The sequence below is a fragment of the Dasypus novemcinctus genome, chromosome 8 (assembly GCF_030445035.2).
Source record: "Dasypus novemcinctus isolate mDasNov1 chromosome 8, mDasNov1.1.hap2, whole genome shotgun sequence".
NCBI classification, from domain to species: Eukaryota; Metazoa; Chordata; class Mammalia; order Cingulata; family Dasypodidae; genus Dasypus; species Dasypus novemcinctus.
In genome coordinates, this window is record NC_080680.1 from 115,435,805 (window position 1) to 115,462,454 (window position 26,650).

The 26,650-nt window shown below is 40.7% G+C and overlaps 1 protein-coding gene across 8 annotated transcripts in view; it reads right to left on the minus strand.

Annotated features, from left to right (window-relative positions):
• SLC44A1 (solute carrier family 44 member 1) overlaps positions 1–26,650 on the minus strand; it is a 211,295-nt gene that overhangs the window by 142,161 nt on the left and 42,484 nt on the right. For all 8 annotated transcript variants that reach the window (XM_071217085.1, XM_071217083.1, XM_071217084.1 and 5 more), the window contains exons 2-3: positions 21,896–21,985; positions 9,798–9,940 (exon numbers count right to left, since the gene is read on the minus strand). In XM_071217085.1, the coding sequence (XP_071073186.1) occupies positions 9,798–9,940; positions 21,896–21,985 (233 nt within the window). The remainder of the gene's footprint in view (positions 1–9,797; positions 9,941–21,895; positions 21,986–26,650) is intronic.

Genomic DNA, 26,650 nt, shown 5'->3' on the forward strand with positions numbered 1-26,650 from the left:
GTCATCTGAGAGGTATTTTAGGACCATGGAAACTTTACCAGTGATTGCAGCTGTAATCGTAAATGGCTTCCTTAGAGGAAAGATAAAAAGATAAGGAAAGTTATATATATTTGTGCAAAAACATACCTTTAGAACCTCAATGGGAAAAAATCGATATTGATAGTGAGATATGCTGGGAAAATTTCTGAATAGCAAAGAAAGTAGACACAATACTCTGTGTTAGGATTGTTTACAGAACGGAAGACAGAGTTCTAACAATAATACAATGCCTACATCAAAAAGATTCAAAACAGGGAAGCGGATTTGGCTCAACTGATAGAGCATCCGCCTACCACATGTGAGGTCCAGGGTTCAAACCCAGGGCCTCCTGACCCGTGTAGTGAGCTGGCCCATGCGCAGTGCTGATGTGCGCAAGAAGTGCCGTGCCATGCAGGGGTGTCCCCCATGTAGGGGAGTCCCATGCACAAGGAGTGTGCCCCTAAGGAGAGCCGCCCTGCGCAAGAAAAAGTGCAGCCTGCCCAGGAGTGGCGCAGCACACAAGGAGAGCTGAGGCAGCAAGATGATGCATCAAAAAAGAGACACAGTTTCCCAGTGCCACTGAAAAGAATACAAGCGGACACAGAAGAACATACGGCGAATGGACACAGAGAGCAGACAACTGGGGGGGGGGGAGGAACGGAAGAGAAATAATAAAAAATAAATAAATCTTAAAAAAAAAAGATTAAAAACAGTTTTCTACTTATTCCCACCCAACTTTATAATAACATAAGCATACCAAGAGCCACTGCCACTTTGCCATACCCTCTTCTATAATATCATCACCACCATAGCTCAACTACGGGTTAGAAAAGTCATTCTGGTCTCCAGGTCCTAGCTGCCATTCAAAAATATGTGACAGGATGCTTTAAAGATCCCGTTCATCTCTGGTACTTTATGGTTCTAAGATAAATGAGCTTTCCTGAGTTGACCCAGCAACAGAACCTTATTTATAGCATTGTTTCTATGCATAAAAGTTTTATGTGTCTCAAGCAAACAACTCAAAAGTCAACTCTGGGCACATCTGCATTTCAAGTTAGAAGCCTTCCTGTGCCTCATTCAATATTGCCTGCCATTTTTCTACACATCCTTATTACTGCAGTAAATGTATTACCAGGTCAAAAACATTACTTGGAGAAAAAGAACACATTGTAATTTGAATGAAAAGGAAATAAAATACCACCTTTCCTTTACTAATAGAACTATTATAGTCATTTCGGTATCTTAAATAATCTGATTTAAACATTTCACTGGTGTCCTCTCCCTCTCCTCCTCCTATTTTATTGCCATTTAATAAGTCCTTATTAAGCAACTCTTGGGTGCTCAAATCTGGAAAAAAAACTCAGTGCTCCAGGGAGACAGAGTTGGGCAGTGTGGCAGACAGACTCAAAGATGCCCCAGTTATCCCTTGTCTCCTGATATTCATGCCGTAGTCATTCCCTCCCCTTAAGTTTGGGGGGACCAGTGACTTGCTTCTAGCCAGTAGAATATGGCAAACATAAGATGTACTTCCATGTTTACCTAAGATTGTAACTTCTACCTTGCCCACAGACTCTACTGATGCTCTCCTTGCTGGCTTTAATAAAGTACGCCATCATATGGAGAGGACCTTGTAGCAAGGAACTGAGGGTGGCCTTTGGCAAGAATCCAACAACCTTCCAGCAACTGAATGCCACCACCAACCAAGTTAGCTTAGAAGGGCATCCTTCCCCAGTTAAGCCTCAGAAAAGACCTTGGCCCTGGACACAACGTGATTGCAGCCTTGTACAAGACCCTGAAACAGAGGGCTCAGCTAAGCTGTGCTGAGATTCCTGACTCTTAGATGACCTCAAGATAATAAATGTGTCCTGTTTTAAGGTGCTAAGTTTATGGTAATATTGTTTTCCAGCAACTGATAATTAATACCAGCAGATGAGAAACACACAATATCATTAGAGGACAACCTCAAGGCAATAGAAAACCAAGTATAAGGTAGGAAAATTCAAGTACTCAAAGTAAAGGAATGCTTACTCTAGAGAAAGGTTAGTTTGAAACATTTTATAAAAGAGTTATTTGTAAGACCCATCTTAAGATTTTCCAGAAGTATATTCAATATCACAGACAAAAATAACCAACACTGAGGAACAGCCAGAGAAGACAGAATATGTACAGCGAGACCAGACCATGGGAGGCCTCGAATGGCAGGGATTAATTGGGTTCATCTTTGATACTACAGGCAACAACTGGAAAAGGCTCTTAAGCAGGGAAATGACAAAATAACAGCTGTGCTTTAAATAACTAATCCTATCAGAGGATAAAGGAAAAAGCAGATTAGGGATAAGAAGACCAAGAATAGACATGCAAGTACAACCATCTTCATGAGGTTAATGTGAGGGGAAAAGGTTCACACGTATTAATAATCAAAGATAGGCAAATCAAAACTATAAAATATCATTTTGGGGTCTATCAAATTAGAAAAACTAATAATACTAGCAAAATTAAAGCAATATCAGACACTATTGGTGGGCCTTTATGGAAAGCCATTCAACAATATGAATTAATAATCTTAAAATATTCGGAGCCTGGGGAGCAGATGTAGTTCAAGTGGTTGAGCACCTGCTTCCCATATACAAGGTTCTGGGTTCAATCCCCAGTACCTCCTACCCCCCCCAAATCACATATTCAGAGCCTCAGATACATTAATTCACTTAGAACATATTCTAAGAAAATTAAGTACCCATTCAACAAACATTTATTGAGTGCCAACTATATTCTAGGCACTGAAATAGGCAGTGAGGACATAGCAGTGAACAAAACAGACCTCACCTCTTCTCACCTCATGTTTAATAACCACAAAATAAAGGTCTAATGACACATATAACAAGTATTTTTAAATGTCTAGATAAAATTGTGAGATCAAAGAAGACCTCCCTGGGCAGTGGAATTTATTCTGAGAGTTGAAGGATGAGTAGAATTTAACCATATGAAGAATGGGCAGATTTTTATTTTCTGATAAAGGGAAAAATTCTCATTAAGGAAAGAAAGGGCCAGTTGTAGTCAAGATTAAGGAGAGCGCATTAATTGATTTATTCAACAAGTGTGCATAGAAGTCCTAGGAAGTACCAGGTACTGTACTAGGTGCTTGGTATAAGATATGGGAGGAGGTAATCAAGACTGGGGTAAGGCTAGCAAAGGAGGACAGATCATTATACCATGCCCTTGATATTGATGGTTGTACTTATAAAACTTTTCTTGTGAAACTGAAACTTAGTATTATATATTACCTAAGAGTTACCTCCCGAAAGCCTCCTTGTTGTTCAAATATGGCCACTCTTCAAGCGAAATTCAGCATATAAATGTGTACTACCTTCCCCTGCATGGGACATGACTCTCAGGGATGAGCCTCCTTGGCACTGAGGGATTTGGAAAAAGGGATTTGGAAAATGACCTTGACCAAAAGGGGAAATGGTAAATACCAATGAGCTTTTATGGCTAAGAGATTTCAAAGTGAGTTGGGATGTCATTCCAGAGGTTATGCTTATGCACATCTCAGCAGGATCTCACTGACTGCCACAGTAAATAGTGTCTCAAACAATGGGGCTCCTGATGGCTATAAAGACATCTAGACACTGTAGGCAGGGCAGACAATCTCAGGAATTTGGCACCCTGTCAGTGGGCCTTATTGGAATATATACTCCCCAATTTAACAGAGTTAGGCACATTTATAATTTCACTACACATGGCTCTTCTGTCACTTTTATATAATTAGCACTATACGCATCAAATATATGTCCCAGAGACCTAAATGTTTGGTCTGTTCACATGCTGGTTGAGTCCTGAATCTCAGCAGAGTTGCACCACCTACTCTCCAGTTCTCTGGACTCACCCAGGACAACTAACAAAAGGAAGATGATGGACAATGCCCATCCCAACAAACAGATAGTATCTATAACTGCAAGCAAGACAGTTCAATCCATCTTCCCCATGAGATTTAAGCCCCCTCTCAATCAGAGGCAGAGTGAGTATCACCATCCCACAATCCTCAAGATTGAGCCAGGAACAAACATAAGGGGGAAATGCAGCTATAGACTAAAGTGGACTTACTAGTACTCTAGCAATGGAAGAACTTTTATCATTGATATAAAGGCAGTGGTCACCAGAGGTTCTGAGGGGAGGGAAAGGGAAGAATAGGTGTAACATGGGGAATTTTGGGGACATTGGAATTGTCCTGCATTACACTGCAATGACAGGTATAGGCCATTATACATTTTGTCAAAACCTATAAAATTGTGCAGTACAAAATGTGTAAGTATAATGTAAACTATAGTCCACAGTTAGTAGCTATACTTCAATGTGTTCATCAGTTGAAACAAATGTACTTCACCAATGAAAGATATTGTTAATGGGGGAAAGTGTGAGTGGACATGGGGAATATGGGAATCCCCTCCCTTTTTTTTTTTAGGTGTTGGGGACAGGGATTGAACCCAGGACCTCATATGTGTGAAGCTGGCGCTCAACCACTGAGCTATATTGACTCCCCTGAACTGGTTTTTTCATTCATTTTTTGTTTGTTTTTAGAAGGTACCAGGGATTAACCCTGGGACCTCGTATGTGGGAAGCAGATACTTAACTGCTTAAGCAATGCACATGGCAGAAGAAGAGGATGAATTAAAGACAACAAGCACAGACTCCTGCCTTCCTACCTCCCTCCAACTCCAAATATTATAGACTTACCTTACCTGAGAATGGTAAGTCCAACAGATTTACCACTTACACACAGAAATACTTAGAAAATACTTAGAAATACTTAGAAAAACCACTGTTTTCCTACAGCTACATATAAATGGCTCCCAAATAAGCTAAGCATTCAAGGAAAAGTGACCACCTTTTTCCATTAACAAGAAGGCTTCCTTTCCAAGAGGTCAAAATGTACATAGTTAATCCAAAGATATGAAATTTTCTACAGAAATTAAAAAGTGACCGACCACACAGAGCACCACAAGATTAATCTCGAATAGTGGCATTTACACAAAACTCTACAGTGAGAATATGCTTGGAGGCATTAGCAAGTTATAAAGGGGCCATAAATATGACTGCAATATGAGCCATGGACTTGAGGGAATAGAGTTTCCTCTTATCACCTCATTGTCTAAATGAGAATATTTTATATCTGAATCAATAGTATTAAAGTGTTAAGTAATATTTGACAGCATGGATGGTACCTGTATTAGTCAGGCAAAGGGGTGCTGATGCAAACCACCAGAAATCGTTTTGTTTTTATAAAGGGTATTTATTTGGGGTGAGAGCTTACAGACACCAGGCCATAAAGCATAAGTTACTTCCCTCACCAAAGTCTATTGCCACATGTTGGAACAAGATGGCTGTCGACGTCTGCAAGGGTTCAGGTTCCCAAGGTTCCACCCTTCCTCAGGCTTCTTCTTCCTGGGCTCAGGGTTTCTCTCTTCCTGGGACCTGCTTCTGTTTCCTCTGTGAGCTTACTTCCTGGGGCTCCAGCTAAAGGCTTCAGCATCAAACTTCAACATCAAAACTCCAACATCAAAAACCCTCCAACTCTGACCTTTGACATGCCTTTTATCTGTGAGTCTCCACCCACCAAGGATGGGGACTCAGTGCCCTACTGGCACAAGAGATTTATCTGATTACTTAATCAAGTAAACCTCTGAATCCAATATAATCTAATATGCTCAGAGGAAAAGATCAGTTTACAATCATAATCCAATATTTCTTTCTGGAATTCATTAATAATATCAAACTGTTACACTCCATCCTCTGAATTCCAAAAAGACATTACAATATTTTTTAAAAAACACAAAACCTTAAATCAGTTACAATGCAAACACTAAATCATATCACAAGCAATTTAAAGAAATACTGTTTGTCTTGGGGCAAAGTCCTGTCTGCTATAGACCTCTGAAACATTCAAAACAATTCATCTACTTTCAATACACAAATGAACAAAGGATGAACATTTTCATTAAAATAAGGGGAAACTGGGAAGGAAACATGAGTCACAGTTTCTCTACAGTTCAGTAGACCTGCAGGCAATCTTCTGTTCAATTTCAAAGTCTGAGAGTCATTCTTAAGAAGATGGTTTATCCTCTCTGGGGCCTTATGGGAACCCACCCTTTCCACAGGCTTGTCCATTGGCCATTTTCTTGTTTCCACCCTCATCAAGCATCTGGGTGTTGACCAAGCTCCAGACCTCTCCCTCCAGGAGTGTTGGGGTGATTGACACATCTCACCCAGTCTTTAGGTTAGAGCCTTAACCCCCTCAATAAAGACAATATTCCCCCTAACCTTTGGCATACAGGCTCAAGCCTCTCAAGAGCAACAAGCTGACCACCTGGCGTTCCCTAACATTTGGCATACAGGCTCAAGACTCTCAGAGCAGCAAGTTGACCATCTGGCCTTCCCTAACCTTTGGGGGACAGATCCACTCCCCTCAGACCTGCAGGGTGCTGACCTTAACCAACCTAATCTTTGGGGAATGTGCTCCACACTCTCTGTACCCTGGGGAAGCAAAACTCTCCTAGAACATCTGACAGGAACATCCACCCTCTTCAACTGCTGAGGCAAACTCACCTCTCTGTACACATGGATGGGGTTCCTCTTGGCCCAAGGTGAAGTCTTAATTCCACATCTCAGTTTCCATGGTTTTCCTCTTAAGCTGTTTCCCCTTCAGTATCTCCTTTCCATTTCCCTTTTAGTCCAAGCTGACAGTGGTTTTGTTTATATAGCTCTCTCAAAAACCTTATTGGTTTAGCATGTAAGAAGCAGGGGTCCAAGTCATCAGACAGTAAGACTTTCTACAAATCTTTCCAACATAACTGCATCTTCAAGACTGATTTACAAATTCCAAGTTTATTAAATCCTCCAGTGGGGCACTTTCATCTGGGAGTTGATTTCCAGAGGCTTGGAATTTCCAGAATCAGTTTCTGTTTTCTTTGTACCCAACAGTTCAGTCCTCAGCATATCTGTCTCATTTAGCATTTTGCTATAAGCTGCAAGCAGATGCCAAGTCACATTCTCCAGGTTTACTTTGGAAATTTCTTCAGCTAAATGCCCAGGCTCACTATTTTCAAATTCTGCCTTCTGTAAAACTCCAGGAGTTAATCTTGCTAAGTTCTCTGCAACTTTAAAACATGGATTGCCTTTCCTCCAGTTTTCAATAATAGCTTCATCATTTACTTCTAAGGCATCATAAAAAGTCTCTTTAGCATTCATATTGCTATCAATAGTCTCTTCAAAGCGATCTAGGCCTTTTCCATCAAGCACTCCACAATTCCTCCAAAAAATACCCCTTACCCATTTATAAAACCATTCCAGATTTCAGTAAGTGCAAAAGCACTACCCCACTCTTGGTACCAAATTCTGTCTTAGTCAGTCAAAGGGGTGCTGATGCAAAATACCAGAAATCAGTTGGTTTTTATAAAGGGTATTTATTTGGGATAAGAGCTTACAGATACCAGACCATAAAGCATAAGTTACTTCCCTCATCAAAGTCTATTGCCACATGTTGGAGCAAGATGGCTGCAATGCCTGCCAGGGTTCAGGCTCCCAAGGTTCCACCCTTCCTCAGGCCTCTTCTTCCTGGGCTCAGGGTTCCTCTTTCTGGGGCTTGCTTCTGTTTCCTCTGTGAGCTTACTTCCCGGGGCTTCAGCTTAAGGCTTCAGCATCAAACTCCAATATCAAAACTCTAACATCAAAAACCCTCCAACTCACAACCAATCCAATGTCCACATAGAAGAGGTGGCATTGGATTGGGAAAAGTGGACATGGTGGACGATGGGTATGGGGAAAGGCAGGAAGAGATGAGAGGTGGAGGCGTCTTTGGGACATGGAGCTGCCCTGGATGGTGCTTCAGAGGTAATCACCGGACATTGTAAATCCTCACAGGGCCCACTGGATGGAATGGAGGAGAGTATGGGCCATGATGTGAACCATTGTCTATGAGGTGCAGAGGTGCCCAAAGATGTACTTACCAAATCCAATGGATGTGTCATGATGATGGGAATGAGTGTTGTTGGGGGGGGGAGAGGGGGAGTGGGGGGGTGGGGTTGAATGGGACCTCACATATATATTTTTAATGTAATATTATTACAAAGTCAATAAAAAAAAATTAAAAAAACCCCTCCAACTCTGTCCTTTGACATGCCTTTTATCTGAGTTCTCACCCACCAAAGGTGGGGGCTCAATGCCATACTGGCACAAGAGGTTACCTAATTACTTAATCAAGTAAACCTCTGAATCCAATATAATCTAATATGCCCAGAGGAAAAAAATCAGTTTACAAACATAATCCAATATTTCTTTTTTGGAATTCATCAATAATATCAAACTGCTACCTACCAAAAAACAAAAAAAGGCATATGGGACTCTGTACTATTTCTGCAACTTCCATATGAGTCTAAAACTATTTCAAAATAAAAAGTTAAAATCAAAATGAACAAAAAGATATGGGTATTCTTGCCACAAGAAATAATGCAAGGTCTAGAACTGTTGTTAATTTCTTGAGGTGATCATAAAGAAAGGTGAATGAAACAATCTCCCAAACTGCTCTCTTAACAATCCAATTTTCACTTCTCCTGTCAAGTGATGCAGGGGTGTGTCAAGAGAAAAGCTCACAGTCTGCTTTGACTATCCCACTGTCCAACAGCCATGGGGTTTTAGAACAGTCCCTTCAGGTTTTCTAAGCCTCTGTCATACCTCCCCTCACAGAGTGGTGTGCATTGTCTTGTCAACTATGGCATGCTATACAAATATCCTTTTTTTTTTTTAATTATTTACTTGAACTGCATTATCTCTTCTTCATTAAGGGAAGACTATCACTGAGAAATGATCAACTGCTTGGATTTCTGCAAATTTGTGAATTTATCAAATCAATCTTATACTTCCCTGTAGAGACCCAAATTTAACCAACAGATTTGTGTAATAATAAATACAATTATTACATATTGCCTTCCTGGAAAAAAACACTTCATAATACAACTATAAACTTAAAAAAAAAAAAACGGTTTCATCTGCTTAGTATTTTCCTGTAAATTACACTAATAGAATTAGTTAACCTATTACCGTAAAATTCACCTTTTAATTCTGAAGATCCAGTTTGATGCTTGAAATGTTTGATAAGGCATAAAAATACAGTTTGAAAATATTGGCATCATGTATAAAAATGCTAAATTAGATATATTTTCCCCAAAGACAGAAAGATAAAATAATAGCTCTTTTGAAGAAAAGAGTTAAAGTCAAGAATTTCATGAAATCCAAAAGATGAATATTGAAAACTCAAAACAAATTTAGAAGCCTGAGAAATATCTTTTACAAAAGTAGAATTTGATGTGTACTTATCAATATTACATTATAAAATTTTTTAATAACTTTAGCGTTTCAAACTCCATTTTCATCCACCTGCCTCATATCAAGTATAATCTTATGGAAAAAAAAATCACATTATTTTCTAGGTTAAAACTTAAGTTTACAACCTAAAATCTAATGACAAAATAGAGTACAAGAATAACCATCTCAAATCAAGCCTTTACCCCATTAAAAACTTAATCAGCACATTTTAACATGGCAGCTCATTTTGTTTCCTGGAGCATGTATTTGTAGACTGAAAACAGGAGTGATTCAAGTGTACAATTTTTAAAAATTCACAAACACTAACCGGAGTCATAGAAAAAGAATATTCTTTCTAACAGTCAGAAAAGCAGGACTTTCTCCACCCTCTTCAAAATGTCCATTAGTGCTCACAGAGTACTCACTTCCGTTGGGTATGGTCCATGCCACTGTTTGGTATTGCTTCCAACTTTGCATTTTTCTGCCCACAGATATTTCCATAGCTGTCGTAGCCTGACACTAGTCTTGCTGCTGCACCTGTTGCTACTGAAAAGCCACAAATAAATCCCTAGGAAAGAAACAGAAAAAGACACACAAATAAACCATTTCAATAGCAACAGTCACTACTTGGTACAATAATGAGCTTCTTTTGTCTGTTCAAGGCAACAATGAGCTATCTTTCCTTCTGCAAACACTATTGCACTGTTTTCCTTGGGTTTCACATGAGCAGCACAAAGCAGTCCACAGGGAAACACTATTTACTACCATAACAAAACAAATCCCAAGCTTTTACATCATAAGACCATCTTAGCACATAATAATTATTGTAGCATCTCTGTACTGAACACCTGCTCTGGGCCAGGCTCTGTACTCTGCATGTACCATACATTATCTCCATTCCCCATGAGGAGGAAACTGAGGCCTAGAGGGGTTAAAGAGTTGCCCAAGACCACAGAAACTAGTAAAAAGCCGAGCATGGCAACAACCCAGCTCTCTTCACTCTTTATCTGGTTGTAAAGGGGTTCTATTTAAATGAACAACAAGCAAAGGATGGAAAGGAAAAAACTCAAAGAATAATTGAGTATGAGGTAGGTTTTGAATAATTATCACATTTCAGTGCACACAACACTTCTGTTTCCCTCCTGCAGTAAAGCTGGATACAAACTAAATAATTACACCATGAAGTACCGCCATGCTCTGAAAATTGGAAACTCAATGAGAGCGAGGTGCTGGCTCTGTATACCCCAAAGGTCACTTCATTTCATGGGAACATGCTTCATCCCAGTGTCAAAGACAAACCATAGATGCTCTGGAATCATATCGTGCTTGCTAAGTCCAGTATTCACTGACCATAACAAAACAATGCAAGCCGATACTCAACTGCAAGCTTGAGACTAGGAAATAGGGCAAATCACTACTGATAAATTGATTGTACTTGGGGGAAAAGATGGGTTAAGAAAAGCCTTGAAACCTGGTCATTAAAAGGCTGAGTGTTTGTTAATTTTATTAAAGTGTCTAATGAAGGCGGCAATTATCACTGTTTAATTCATTACAGCCAAGTATCATGACTGCTATTGTGTAAGTAGCCCTGCTATTAATAGATCTCAGGTCCACAGGATAAATACTATACCATATGCAATTTCTTAGAGACAAGTATTTTTCCCTCAAATAAACTTACCTAAAAAGCAAACAAACACTATTTTCTAAATAACCCTTCCTCCCTATTTTTATTGTGCAGGTAGAGGAGATAAGGGGAAAGAGTAAAGAGTATAATACTAGCTGGTATAAATTTCTTAAAACTACACTCTAACAGGGTGGACTCAGAGTAAAGAAGACTCCTGATTTGCTACTGTCTAGTTCTCTAATCTTGACCAAGTTACTTCACCTCTCTATACTTCAACAGAAACCCTACACTTATTTTGCAGTAAGTCCCCATTTTCTCTGCCGTCCTCCACCCCTACCCCTGGTAACCTCTACTCTAATTTTTGTCTCTATGAGTTTTCATAATGTCTGATACTTCCTTTGTCATTACCATGAGACATAAATTTAACATCCCAAATCTATAACAATCTTGTTTGCTTTGACACCAACTTAACAATTTCAATAGCACACATAAACTATGTTCCTATACTCCTGTGTCCCCCAACTTTATGGAGTTGTTGTTATGAATTACATATTTATACATTATGACTCTAAAACCATTGATTTATCCATTATATTTCATGCATTTGCCTTTTTAGATCCTGTAGGAGGTAAAAAGTGGAGTTACAAATCAAATATACAACAGACCTGGTCTTTATATTTACCCATGCCATTATCTTTCCTGGAGATCTTTTATTTCTCACGTGGCTTCAGTCAACTATCTGGTGTTCTTTCCTTTCAACTTGCACAACTCCCTTTTAGCTTTTCTTTTAAGTCCGGCTAGTGATGACAAATCCCTTCAGCTTCTGTCTATCCGGAAATGTCTTAATTCCTCCCTCATTTTTGAAAGACAGTTTTGCCAGCTACAGAATTCTTGGTTGGCATTTTTTTGTTGTTGTTTATGCTTTTGCTTTCAGCACTTTAAATCTGTCTTCCCACTGCTTTGTTGTCTCCAAAGCTTCCAGTGAGAAACTGCCACTTATCATCTTATAGAGGCTCCCCTGCAGGTAACATGCTGCTTCTCTCCTGCAGCTTACAAAATTCTTTCTTTATCTTTGGCGTTTGAGTTTATTATAACATGGCACGGCATGGGGCTATTTGGGTTTATCCTATTTGGAACTCACTGGGCATCTTGGCTGTGTATTTTTGTAAATTTGTTAAATTTGGGGGTTTTTCAGCCATTAGTTGTTTAATATTCTCTCCGCCCCCCTCTCTCTTCTCCTCTGGGACTCCCACAAAGCAGGTATTGGTACACTTAACTGTACCCCACAGGTTCCTCATGCTCTGCTCATTCTTTCTGCTTTCTGCTCCTCAGACAGGATACTTTCAATTGCCTTATCTCTTCTGCCAGCTCCAATCTGCTGTTGAACTCCTCTAGGGAATTTTTAATTTCTGTTACAGTGGTCTTCAGCTGTTTTGTCCTTTTCATAGCTTCTATTTCTCTATTGATATTCTCTCTGTGTTCATCTATTATTTTTCTGGTTTGCTTTGGTTCTTTGTTCATATTTTGCTTTAGCCTCTTGGGCATCTTTAGGACCATTTTTTACAAGCCTTTGTCTGGAATGTCCCAGGTCTGATCTTCTTCACTGATGGTTTCTAATGCTTTAATCTTCTCCCTTGCCTGGGCCATTGCTTCCTGTTTCTTTGTATGTTTTGTAATCTTTTGTTGAAACCTAGACATTTTGATATTTTAGTGTGCTATTGCTGGAATTTAGACTCTAAGTCATCTGTTCCCTAAGCTTGTATCCAGCTTTCCTTGATTGCCAGGAGCTAACCGGAAAAAAAAAAAAAAGAAGGAAAAAGGAAAGCACCTTTCTCAACCCTTGCAGGTTGACCTGTGCATGCTCTCCTTCATGGCTTTTCCATACATTGAGGATAGGGTCCTCCCTGGTCCTTTCTGCAATGCCTCCAATCTTGCGTTTGCATGAGTGGCCCTATAAATTCCCCCATTTCCACAGATATGAATATCCCCTCACCCTAGGAAACAATTTCTTCACAGTACCAGGCACTACACTGTATGTTCTACAGCCAGCAATCCCTTGCCCCAGACAGCACAACTGGACTGCTCTCCCACAAAAGTCTATAGTAGAGCTCTGTGAGCTGCCTTCTTCACACAGGGCAAGTTCTGGAACAGAATCCATTAGGCCACCAGCAGGGAGACCGGACCAGAAGGACTGCTCCGAGTATGTGCACAAGGGGTACCCTGCTCCCTCTGGAGCTGGGACCAGGATTCACACTGAGAGTAGAGGCCAGAGCCAGGGAAGGGTAGAAGTGGGGCCAGCGAGGGTGCCAAGAGACCCTTCCACTTTCAAGTAGCCTTTTTCTCAATTCCTGCAGTCCTCTGTTGTCTGGAGCTTTGAGAAAGATGTTTCAGCCAGTTCTTGCTGGTTGTTCAAAGCTTCTGTGGGGGAATGGAGCCCTGGACAGTCTCACTCCACCGTCTTGAACGGTATCTCCAGCATACCATTTTAGGCATATTCTTGAACTCCAAATTTGGAAGCAAGTGGACATAAATATTAGGAACTTTACATTCTTTGATAAGAAGCATCAGAGAGCACTAGATAAAGGGAACAGACTTGATGTTCACAAAGACTTGGATTCAAATCCTCACTTTACCACTTACTATGTGGGCGACTTTGAGCCACTCATCTTCTTAGAGTCTGTTTCTTCCTGAGCCCTAACAGAGTAAGACCATCTACCATATAGCCTAGTGCTGAGGCCCCACGGAGACAAGAGAGGTCCAGGCCCTTGCCCAGTGGCCGGGACATGGCAGGTGGTCAGTAATAAATCTGAATGAGAAAGTGAGATTGAGGAGGCCCACAATGATAATTGGGGATTAACCAAAAACCCTTTCAGTTCTCTATTTTAGAATAAGAATTTCTTGGGAGTAAAAACAAGAAATATTATCAGTAATTCTGCTATTACACAAAAACATTTTCAGACCACAATTACAATCTTCTTTTACTACTAATCTAAAAACTACTAGCAAAGCCCTTTTGTGGTTAAAAGGTTATGTTCTTTTTTTAACTTTTTACAGGAATTTTCTTCTTGTGTCTGATAAGTACTTTATGTTGTTCCTCAAAACAGTTTCTGATTTCCCCTTCTGACCGTTTTTAACAGTATAGTTGGACATGTGGTTTTTTTATCATAAGCCACCTCATATCCCTCTAGGATGGAGGCATGATATAAATTATAAATGTTACATATGTATGCTAAAATAGGACAGTGACATATTTTCACACAGGCCATTTAAACTTCTTAGTAGCTTCCAGAAGCATCAGAGTAGAGAGGATGAAAAGCTCCAGGGAGGGACCAAAGGAGAATAGTAAGCTAATAAGATAGGAAGAAACTAACTGTTATCCCAGAGATGCCCCACATGGTAAAGCACTGACAATGGGGAACTAGGCCAAATATAATTAAAACTATAATCTCCTTAAAAAGAAAAATTCTGAAAACCAAAAAAGGGCAGCAATAGTTTCCTATGAGAAAAAAATATGATACCTGAAATTGAAATAGGGTGAGGAGAACTTTACAGAGTACATTTAATAGTTTAATGGTTCCACAGAAAAAGGAAAAAAGGTATTTGACAGAAGGAAATCACGTGATAAGGGGGATGAGGAAAGCTTTTATAAGCATATCATAGGAAGCAATCACTAGAGAGAAAGCAAGCCTATTACTAAGGAAGAGAATGATGGCTAAAATCTTAAAATGATTGAGCTATTGAAGTGCTTTTAGAATTGTTATTTTAAGTGGGGAGGGGCAGACAAATTAATCACAAACAGGAGGTGACTTGAATCAGATAAAGGCATACAAGGATGGAGGGGTCTAAAGCAAGACCTGGCAACTAAGAAGGACCCATAGCCTAAGTGGGGGAGAAACAATGTGCTAAGCAACGAAGGGTGCTTATTCTTCCTTTCCTCTGTAAGGGTTAGTTCTACCAAAATAAGAGCTTCTGCTCGGTTCCATTCACTTTTAGTAAAAAAAAAGACATACTTTTATTTCACAAGATGTGTGGGTTTCACACCTGGAGCCTTGACGAAACACCTGAACAAGGCAGAAGGCCATAGTTTAGGTTTTTGTGGTTTGCTTTTTTTGTTTTTTTGGGGGTGGTGATGGAAAAAAGTCAACAAAACATGCTGGGAGGGGGGGGCAAGGAGACATGAATATGGCAAAATGTTTCAAAACAAGATGGGGACTAAAAGAGCTACGTGTACAGTCCTTTCTCAGGGATTAACAGGACCATATCCAGACCATGCTGGGAGTCAATCTTGTAATAAGTAACTGGCAAACTCTTGGAGTAACATTTAGCTTCTGCTCCTTCTCTTCTGATTATCTTGAGATAAGGTAAGCTTTTAGGACTCAGCAGATCGGGTGGGAGTAAAAGGCCCGAAGTGGTGTTAGAGGCAAACAAACTAGAAAAGACAAACCAACATATATAAAACTTTTGCCACTATCTGCCAAAGATTTCCGGATTCTTTTAATGTTTAATGGATGCACTGCTCTAAGAGGAAGGCAGGGGAGTGGAATGGGGAAGCAACATCACTCAGTAAGCATTTATTAAGCATATCCAAATGCAAGGTATGAAGAGTTACAATACACAAGGTTTATCCTAAAAAAAAAAAAAAAGGTTCTCAGGAGAGAAGAAAATAAGAAGCAAAGATCAGAGAGGTTTATTTTCATGGGTAGCTCAGGCAATGCAGAGAGCACAGATGAGGAATCCTGAGAACTGATCTCAACTCAGCCACTAATACTTCATATGTTCGAGGCAGGTTGCTTTAAATTCTTTGAGCCTCTGCTTCCTTACCTGTCATGAAATTAATCTCTACAAAGTCTTTTCCTCTTCCAAAATTGTATAACTTTAAGGGAAAGGGAGTACAAGTTTAAAAGTCTTAAGAGGATACTGGTAAGGCAAAGTGTAAACTCATTTTACAGTGACAGAAAAGGAAAGCAAGAGTATGGATTTCACAGAAACTGTAAGGCAATTTTTAGCATGCTGTTCTTCCTATTCTATGATCCTGGCCAAAAACAGACCATCAAACAGGTAACAAAAGACTGCAGCGAATCCCTCGCTCTGTGCTGCAGGCTTAACAACAGTTAATGAGGTAGAAACACCATGCCCCAGGAACCAGACTAATGCTAATGAAATAAAAAGGTCCTTGAAAGCAGTCTGAAGAGACGACCTACACAGCGATGTTTCCTAAGTCCAGCTCTAGTTCAGATCGTTCACCAGAATTCCAACCCTGCACTTCCAAGTGCCTATCTCTACCCACAAGTTCTACATATCCAAAAGTTTTCTCATGTCACAGTTCCCCAACCCATTTCCCTTCCCTACATATACCTTACCCCATAAGCACCCCGGTCCTCTGACCAACCAGATAAACTCTGGAGGGAGGGGGCTCTTCCGGCCCTTCCCCCCAGGTTTTTACCCCTGCTCTGTCTTCTCATTAGAGGAAGAGATCATGAGAATCCTTTCCAGCAGACTGAGACACTGATTAGCCCATATTTTCCTTGCAGATAAGGTGGCCATATTTACAGGTCCACATTCCCCAGCAGGGCTTGTTCTGTTGCTTCTCAATTGCAGGGCACAAACATAAAAGGTCAGGTCTGCCTCTTTGCTCCTGGGTCCAAATATGTCACTGTGTAATCTTGGACAAGTTATCTGTGCCGCTGTTTCCTTATCTGTAAAATGGGGACGGTGATGATAGTGGCATCTAGTTCACCGAGTAGTTGTAGAATAAATGAGCTTGTGTGTGTCAAGAGCTGAGAGCAGCGCCTGGTACCCGGTGAGCAGCAATAACTATGGAGGGAGGCTGGGCAAGGGGGTGGCTCTGTATCAGCTTCCACCGCCCACCTCCCACACTGAGGCACACCTGCAGCGCCACCCGGCCTCCTCTCCTTCCTGCCGTTTTATGAGAAGCTGATTTGACCCAGGTAGCTCTGCTCGTTCCTTCTCTCCATTGCTTCCCTTGCTCTCCCAGCTTTCTGCTCCTCTCCTAACACACACACACACACACACACACACACCTCCTCGCCCTGAGGCAAAAGACTTGTCACATCATCCTACATGTGGTAGGAATGGACCTTAGCCCCCTTGGCCCAAGCTTCCTTCCACAACTTATTTTCACCCACATGTGCTTTAGTGGGGCTATCAAGTGCCTGCCTGGCTGCAAGTGAAGCAGTGCTCTGCTAGCCGCCCTACTACAGTTCCCGTGTGTACAGAAGCCACATATAGGCCCCTGCAAGGAGCTGGGAAGGATGTGAGCTGGAAAACCCGACCCTCAACCCCGAACACATCTTTGCCATCCTTGATCTGTCTCCCACTTCCCTCCAACATCAGTGATGCCAAATGTTACTGATCCTACTCTGCGATCTCTCTTCTCCTCTCCTCTATCACTACCGTATCTCAAGTTTTTCACCTCTCCTCTGGACTAGTATAGGAGCCTCCACAGCGGTCTCTCTGCCTGAAATCTTGCCCCCCTCCTTCCATACCATCTTTTAACACTGGCTGCCAGGGCATCTTTCTAAATCCAGTCATATCTATCCCTGCTCAAAACTCTTCTTAAGGGGAGTGGCTGTGGCTCAAGCAGTTGAGAGCCTGCCTCCAACATGGGAGGCCCTGGGTTCAGTTCCCAGTGCCACCCGAAAAAACAAAAACAAACAAGCAAAACGAATGAAAAAACCAACTCAGGGAAGCCGATGTGGCTCAGTGGTTGAGTACTGGCTTCCCACACATGAGGTCCCTGGTTCAATTCTTGTCCCCTGGTACCTAATACCTAAAAAAACAAACAAAACAAAAACCTCTTCTTTATCAGTTCTACAACAGAGATTCTCAACCCAATTGAACATTAAGAGTCACAGAGTTGAAATCAGAAATCTCTAAGGTAGGGCCCAAGCACTGGTATTTTATAAAAGATCTCAGATGCATCTAATAAGCACCTAGAGTTTAAAGTTTCTATGATGGCTTTTCTACCATCATAGAAAATAGAAATTTAGAAGTGCAATGTTATATGTGATTTTTTTGTTTTTGAACAGGGTAGGCAGATGTTCAGTAAATTCAAAATAGTAATGAAAGTTCAAATGTGGAAGATGGCGTTCTCAAAAAGACCGGTAGCTGTTTATTTTTTAAAATACCCTAGTCCTAGACAATTCAAGCATGGAGAAACCTTGAGACTGAGGGAAGAAATAAAAAGAGAAATATACTATCAATACTAAGGGTCAATAAAAGGAAGGTATGGGGTTTTTTCTTTGACTAATGAAAATATTAAAAAATTTACTGACGGCAGCAGACTTGGCCCAGTGGTTAGGGCATCCGTCTACCACATGGGAAGTCTGCGGTTCAAACCCCGGGCCTCCTTGACCTGTGTGGAGCTGGCCCATGTGCAGTGCTGATGCGCGCAAGGAATGCCCTGCCACACAGGGGTGTGGCATGTAGGGGAGCCCCACACGCAAGGAGTGCGCCCCGTAAGGAGAGCCGCCCAGTGCGAAAGAAAGTGCAGCCTGCCCAGGAATGGAGCTGCACACACGGAGAGCTGACACAACAAGATGACGCAACAAAAAGAGACACAGATTCCTGTGCCGCTGACAACAACAGAAGCGGACGAAGAAGATGCAGCAAAGAGACATAGAGAACAGACAACCGGGGTGGGGGGGGGAGGGAAGGGGAGAGAAATAAATAAATAAATAAAATCTTTAAAAAAAATTTACTGAGGCGATGACTGCACAAATCTGTGATGAAAGTGAGAGCCGCTGCGTGTATACACTGGATGGATTGTACAAGGCATGGGACTGTATAACACAGTGAACCATGTGGTGGATGATGGATTATGGTTAACAGCACAATATACGAGTGTTCTCTCATAAACTATAACAAATGTACAATACTGATACATGGTATTAATAATAGAGGGAGAATGGAAAAAATATGCCAAATGTAAGCTATGGGCCATAGTGAGTAGTAATATTTTGACGATGTTTTTTCATAATCTATAAAAAGTGTTTCACAACAATGCAAGTGGTGGTAGAAGGGTAATGTATGGGAATGCTGCACATTATGGATGATTGTTTTGTAAGCTCACAACTTCTCTAATTAAAATATATATATTATATATATTACATATATATAATATATATATATATATATATTACATATATATAATATATATATATATATTACATATATATAATATATATATATATATATATATATATATATATATATAAGCAGTACAAATATTTATGAAGAGATGAGCATGTGTAAATAAAAAGATTTAGTGGTGAAGATGAGTGGAAGATCCAAGAACTTAAAATACTTAAGAACTAGAGCACAGATAACAAAAGCCAGCAAAGAACTGCAAGGGAGGAGAGAAGAATAAAGTTATGGTTTGAATATTAGGCTGCAAGACAATTGAGAAACAAGATGTAAAAGCAACAGGCAGCTGTGGCCACAAGTTGAAAAAAAAAATGTGGCCAGAAAGTTCCACTTCCTATTCTATATTTGCCTCTTACAAACAACAGTATATTCCCCCACAAGCTAATATTTAACTCCGCTATGCCTCCTTTGTGAGCTGGGGCTAAAACCTGTCTTGCAGGGTACGGTAATTGGCAGAACTGAATGAGATAAATACATATATGAATAAATACACATATGAAAGCCTCAAGCACAGACTGCTGCTCAACAAATGTTAGTTGGATGTTTCTCTTAAAAGTACTAAAGAATGAAATCCAAAGGGGAAACACTTCTTTAAACAGACAAAACATATACTCAGATAACAAAAACTACTGTTGAGGTGCACAAAGGTTGGACATCAGAACTTGGGAGATTTCTTCCATTTAGACGTGGCAAAATTTGACAATAGCTCACACCCTTGAAGAAAGGTAAAAGAATCATTCCAAAACAAAAAACACTATGCCTGTACTTAAAAGCACACACAGTGGGTCTTAATTAAAATCCACTGAAATCAACATCTTATTAATTACCACTGCATTAAAACGTTTCAGTAAACAAATCACTTGCTCTCAAGTCAGTCCCAATCAGCCTATTAACAATAATGACTGTCCTTGCCTGAGCTATTTTAGCACAGAAAATCAAAAGCATCTTGGAGGACAGGGTGCATGTTCTTTATAAACAGAATTCTGAAAGGTCAGTTCCTATTTGTCGCAGGGTTAAATTCAGGAGGGAAAAAGGTTATGGACTGTTGGCAAAAAGCCTATTCCCCATTCTGCATGCATATTTGTGCACGCTGCATTGCCACTGCCTGTCCATTAAATCAGGGGGACTCTTGAACAATCTCTCCTAAGTCCTCAGATCTAGGAAATGGTCTTTTGATGTTTTTCTAAATATCCCAAATTTGGTAAAACTGAGCTTTTATCTTTAAAACTGACACCCACTATTTCACTGGATTTATTATATCTTACTGTTAAAAACTTGCTGCTCTCCTTTCCTTAGTTCAGAGGAACTGGCCTTACAATTATGCCTGAGAGTCACGATTAGGGTTATTCTGTGATTTGCAAATGGAACTTGGAAAGTGGGCAGTTGCCTGAGATGTGAAGACTCATCTGTAAAAGTTACAGGAAGAAGGAGGTTAAAAATACTCACCTGAGTGAAAAAAAAGGCTGCCTGAGGAAGCATAATTGCCTTTTGAGTTGTAGAGGACTGAGAGAGAGAAAACAATAAGGTACCTGTCCCGACTCTGCCGGAAGATATGAGGCAGAAGGAAAGATTCTGGAAGTCAAGAGCAGGCCCGGCTCTGCCTTTAACTAGCAGTGTGTGTGGCCTTGGGATGGCCTTCACTCCTGGGTCTGATGTCTCATCTGTAAAATGAGGGTAGTGGACCAGATAAGATTTCCAAGGTCCTTTCTAGGTATGAACATCCTTGAGCTTGAGTCTAAAATAGACATTTTCTACCTTTTATCCAGCCCAGCAAACCAGCAGTGGCTCTAAGGCCCCTGAGGTTTGTCTGACTCCTGTAGGGCAGAGCAATTGTACAGTTTGAGTAAGCACACCCCAAAAGCCTTGCACCCCAGAAAATCATTGGTCTAAGGTGCATCGGGTCCCTTGATCTCAACCGTGGGCTGGCACTCACTGCAGTCGGCTGAGAAAGCAGCAGGTGCCCCGGGGGCAGAGGAAGGATGAAGCAACAGGCACAGCCGCCTACCTGGGAAGAACTAAAATCCTCCAGAATCGGAAGCTACAGTGGAAATCATCTAGCAGAACCTCCTACTCTTCTGCACAGGAACACAAGGAGAAATGTGACTAGTCCCGGCCAGGGCTTGCTCCCCGCCTCACCAGGTCACAGTTCATAGAACCATGTGTCAATCTGGATTTCTGAAATGATCTACTAAATGACAGATTCCAGTTGCTCTTGAACTTCGGTCTCAGATTTCAGGTAGGAAAACAAAACGAAAGGGATACCAAATATATGTGGCTTGCCTGGGGCAAAATAATCTGCCTCGATGGTGTGCAAAGCCCTCCAGTTATGAGCAATACATGAGGAGTTAAAAAATATGAAAAGCTCTCTTTTTTTTTTTTCAACTTTTTATTTTAAAATACTTTCAAGCTTACAGGACAGTTGCAAAAATAATACAAAATTCATACAGAGAACTCCGACATACCCTCCCCCAGATACCCAAATCCAATCTTAACATTTTGTCACATTTACTGTTATCACTCTAGCTAGTAGCTGGCTACCTTCTAAACAGTTGAGCATAGGTTGTAGTCATCATGCTCCTTGAACACATACAATTTCCAAGTGCATTTCCTAAGAACAAGGGCATTCTCTTATGTAACCACCGTAAGGACAGAACCAGCTCCCTCTCGAAACCAGCGCCGCCCCCATTCCCTTGGGCCATGAGCCCGGTCTCAGCACCTGTGCGGCTTCCTTACCATCCCAATGCAGAAGAGCAGGAAAAAGAGCAGCCACGGGATGTCTGTGCAACTACGGTCCTCCAGAGGCTTCCATTCTCGCTTGGAGCTCTAGTTGAAAATACAAGAGAGGGTGGTAGAGGTTAGGTTCAGTTAAAATTGGGAAGGCATAAACACACGTATGCCTAGATGCCTTCTTTCCCAGATAAGCTGCTATTGAACCTTCAAGGCCCAACTCAAAGGCACCTTATCCGTGCAGGTTACCCTCCCTCCCTCAGCCAACACTCCACTGACCACCCCCTTACCCCACCTCCCCTCTTCTGGGCCAGGCAACATGCTGATTTCACTACTTTCTTGGTACCCTAATTAAAATGTTTAGCATTCTGCATAGTTACTATGATTTGCTAAGCAGTGTCCCCCAGCAGCTCTTGAGCTTCTCAAGGGAAGGAGCATGTCTCATTTCCCACTAAATAACATGATGTCTAAGGGTTCATGATACATACTCAGTAAATGCTATTTAAAACAAATAAATAAATGAACAAACTCTTTCAACTTCGATCTTAGTTGTAGCTTTTTCTTTGTGTGTCCAGTTGCTCGACTTAAAATTTTAGGAATGCTTCCTATATGTTCTCTTCTAGGAAGGAAACCCACTAAAACGAATTCCTCTTGAACATGTGCATTGATTAGTATTTCACTATTGTTAACTATATGCCTGATGATTATGATGATATCTTTTCTATTCTAGATTATATGCAGAGGAATATTGAACGTGTTAAAAATCCTGGTAAATTTAACTCATTTTCTAAGTAGTTAACAAATGCGCCTATAAGATAAAGGAATGGCTCTCTTAAGTACTACATTTTGCTTGCCAGATGCCTGTCTTGTTGCCTATACTGTCCTTGTGAGTTTATGTCTAGGGCAGTATCTCTCTTCACACCTCTCCTAGCTGTCCTAAGCATTATCACCGCCATGGGAACTAGGATTGGCAGTTTATACCAAACCCAGCAGGTCCACCACAATCTCTCCCTAGAGTTAACCAAGAACATAAAAGAACTCAAGGAAGAATGCTGTTTCCCATCAACTTTGGGAAGATGCAGCCTCTGAAGGTACCTGGCCTTTATCACTCTCGTGGTTCAGTATGTCGTAGCTGGTCCCCTTTTTGGGCCCACCTACAAACATCTTCTTTCTTCTTTAGGTGGGACCATGTATCTTCAAAACTCTAAGTTCATTTCTTACAAAATCAATGTCTTAGTAGTCTTGCAGGGATTCCATCTAGTTCCAACCAGGGTGTCAGACCTATCTTCCCTCAGCCGCAATAGCCAGAGGGTTCTACACCTTGTCAGGTAGGGCCTATCCCCCTAATCAGCAAGAAGTAGCTACAGAAGAATGATCACTGCCCTTCAACATCCCCTTAGGAATAAGGGTGGAAAACCTCTGAGGGGGGAGTTGACGCAGGTTAGTATAGGGAAAGGGAAGTCTTGGGTCACAGCTGAAGAGCCAACAGACAGCGTGGCTGACAGACCACATGGCTGTGAGGCCCCACCTGGAAACCTCCTAGGGATCCTGTGAGAACCTGGAATGAGAATCCCTTTCGGAATCAAAGGAAAGCCCCGGGTACCCTCAAAAGGCCTCACCATTGGCACCCTGAGAAATGACATGTGGGACAAACAATCAGAACAGCAAACAGACTTTAAAAAGCCCTGACCTGGGGCCCCAGGTGCACAAACTCACCCTGCAGTACGCCTGTGGTCCATGCCTCAGACTGTGCACTTTTCCTGTTTCTTAAAATCTTTACTTCCTTGCCTACAAACCCCCCCACCCACCCACACACACACACACACACGAAAAAGTTCCTCTTTAGGTGTAGATTCTTCTAAGTCGAATAAAATTCAGGAAGGAAAAACAATTAAAACACTTTAAAGATCTGGACAACTCTTAAACCACCATCCCCAAATTTTCACCAGGAAAGTGTTAAAGAATTTCTAGGTTCTCTAATGAACAAGAGGCATTCTAAAAGTTAATTTGCAAAGTATTGCTTGGAAACCTGATTGCATTTTTTTTTCTCTGATAGCATTGGTCTTAGGTTCTCAAGTCAGCTCACAAAGTTTTAATCAGAACGTAGCTGAAATAATAGTAGGACTTTCTAAGAACAAAAAGCCCTAAGTCTCATACCGTCTCCTACAAAGGGAAGGGAGAGAGATGGCAGACAATGGGCAACTTTCATAGCTTTTGGGTAGCTTGGGAAAGCTTTAGGAAAGGTTTCCTCCAGTGGTTTCATGACAAGGTCCAGGGAAGCAGATGGGAACTGGAGACAATGGAGGCCTAAATATAATTAGTATTTAGATTGCAAGGGTGGGGAACTAGGTCTTAAGCAAGTTTGCCTAGTTTTCCCTCCCTCTAAAACAATGGTTTCTAGCCATTCACTCTGATAACCTGATGAATGTTATGGAATTTTTCTTTGGAAGGTAAGTATATATTCCCATAATTTTCATAAAGGTTTAAGGAATTCAATGACCCCAGATTAAGAAAGTCAACTTTAAAATGTCTAGCAACCCTGCGAGCAGTAAATTTGAGCTACACTCACTTCTTCCACGCCTCTGAAGTGTTCAGCAGTCAAATGCCTCTTTCCTTCTTAAGGCCTTACACAGTTCAACTGTTACAACCCCCACTACAACAAACACCACCCTTGATAGCTGTTCCCACACACCCACTTGAGCAAACAAAAGAGCACTAGTTAGTCCTGGAAAAAACCTTACCCCAAGATCCTAACTAGCACTAAAACCCGGGCTGAGTAGGCAGTGTGCTCCAGAAGAATGCTGTCCTGTGGCATAATGGATAAAGGACAAAGCTCGCCCTGGCTCTGACATTAGCTAACTACAGGACTTTAGGTAAATCACTTCGTCTCTCTGGGTAGCAGAAAGGAGTTAAATTGGATCTATTAGGTTCTCTCCTTGGAAAAAAAAAAAAAAAACTCTAAAAACCTAAGATCAGGAATGCAGTTTGGTGGGGATTTTTATTATGACAAGAACAAAAATTACAAAACAATTTGACTTTATTCCCTGACTTATTCAATACCGTTGTGGTGGTCTCCCTTTTGGAAGACAGTTGCTCATAGTATGAATAAAGAATGTTTCTTTGAAAGAAATAATTTCAGTCTTGAATAATACCCATTACAGTAAAATTACCTACCAACAGAATTTGGACACCTCTTTAAAATTCATTATATTTACAGTAATTTACAAGCAACAGCTACTTTGAAATATTATATTTGTTTGTCTTAAACAATATGTATGGGGGGAGGGCATTAGGTTGATCAAGCAAAGTTTCTTTATCCACAATTATTTTGTTAGTATTTTCACCTCAAACCAACTCTGTTTATTAACGCTTAAATTTTCATCTGTAACATAAAGGAAGAGGGATTTCACTCTTGACCAGAAAAACACAAAAATTCAACATCATGATCATTCAGTTGAACTCACTGTGGGCTACTTCTGTGCCAAAAATAAAGAAAATCTCCCACTGGAAATGGGAAAGAGAAGTGGGGAGGGGTGGAGTTGCAAGGAAAAACTACTGAGAGTGCACAAAGCAGAGTGGAAGAGCAGAAAGGAGAAAAGAAGGCTTCCCCCAGGAGGGTGCGAGCTAAGCCTGGAAGGCTGACTGATATCACCAGGAGACAAGAGGGAGAGGGGAGGCCACCTCAGGCCAAGGTCTCCCAGAAACAATGTCCTCTGAAAAACTAGACCCTCCAAGATCAAATCCTTTGAATTCTGGCTTCAGTAAGTGCAGTATTTAGTGGTGGGACCTTGAGCAATTATGTAAACCTCACTGTCCTCATCCATAAAGTGGGGAGAGTAATAGTGCTCAATTCCCAGGGATGCTTTGAAAATTAAATGTATCAATAACTAATTCTTGATTATTTGTTATTTATTAATACGTATTTTTTAATTAATCCTCTCCCTACTGTTAAACCATTCTTTAACCAAGTGAACCTTTTCACTTAAAGGGATTAAAGAATCTTAAACTTTACTCTCATACTCTAATTTGGACATAATGGTGGCATAGTTTGTTGTAGCTACCATTTTTTATGCTATCAGTTATTATTATTAGCCAGGCACTATACCCAAAACTTTACACTCACATCTTCTACCTTCAACACAATTCTCTGGTAAAGGTATTATCCCTGTTTCATAGATGAGGAAACGGAGGCTCAGAAGTTAAATAATCAGCCCACAATTTCACGACTATGCAAACAGAATTTGAACCCAAGTCTAGGACACTAAAGTCAAGTCCAACGAGAATATTATTCATTTGAACTAGTTAGTAAGGAGCTCAAATCTCTACCAGTTTCTCCTCACACTGTAAAATCTGGGAGCCAACCCAATAATTTAAAGCCTTAAAGGTATAGAGAAAGAGAGTGAGACGTGTTATGAGCCATGAAATTGCTGAAGTGAGTCAGGAAACCCAACAGTTGAATAGTTTTAATGATTCTTTAACAGATTTAACCAAGTGGCAACTGAATTTAATGCTTTCTGTTTCTTCCCATTAACATCCATATAGACCAGAGACTTGACGAAAGTAACACATTTTCCTGATTCTACATGAGATTAATACAGGTTGTCAATAAATATTAAGTTCCTTCCCCTTCATAGAATCTTGACAATTTAGGAACTAAATAGGACTGGGGAAAAAAAAGGCATACAGCCGAAACTCTTCATTTAAGTGATTAAGACCAAGTGACGGGAAAAGAAGGGACTTGCCCAAGGACGTATATTTATT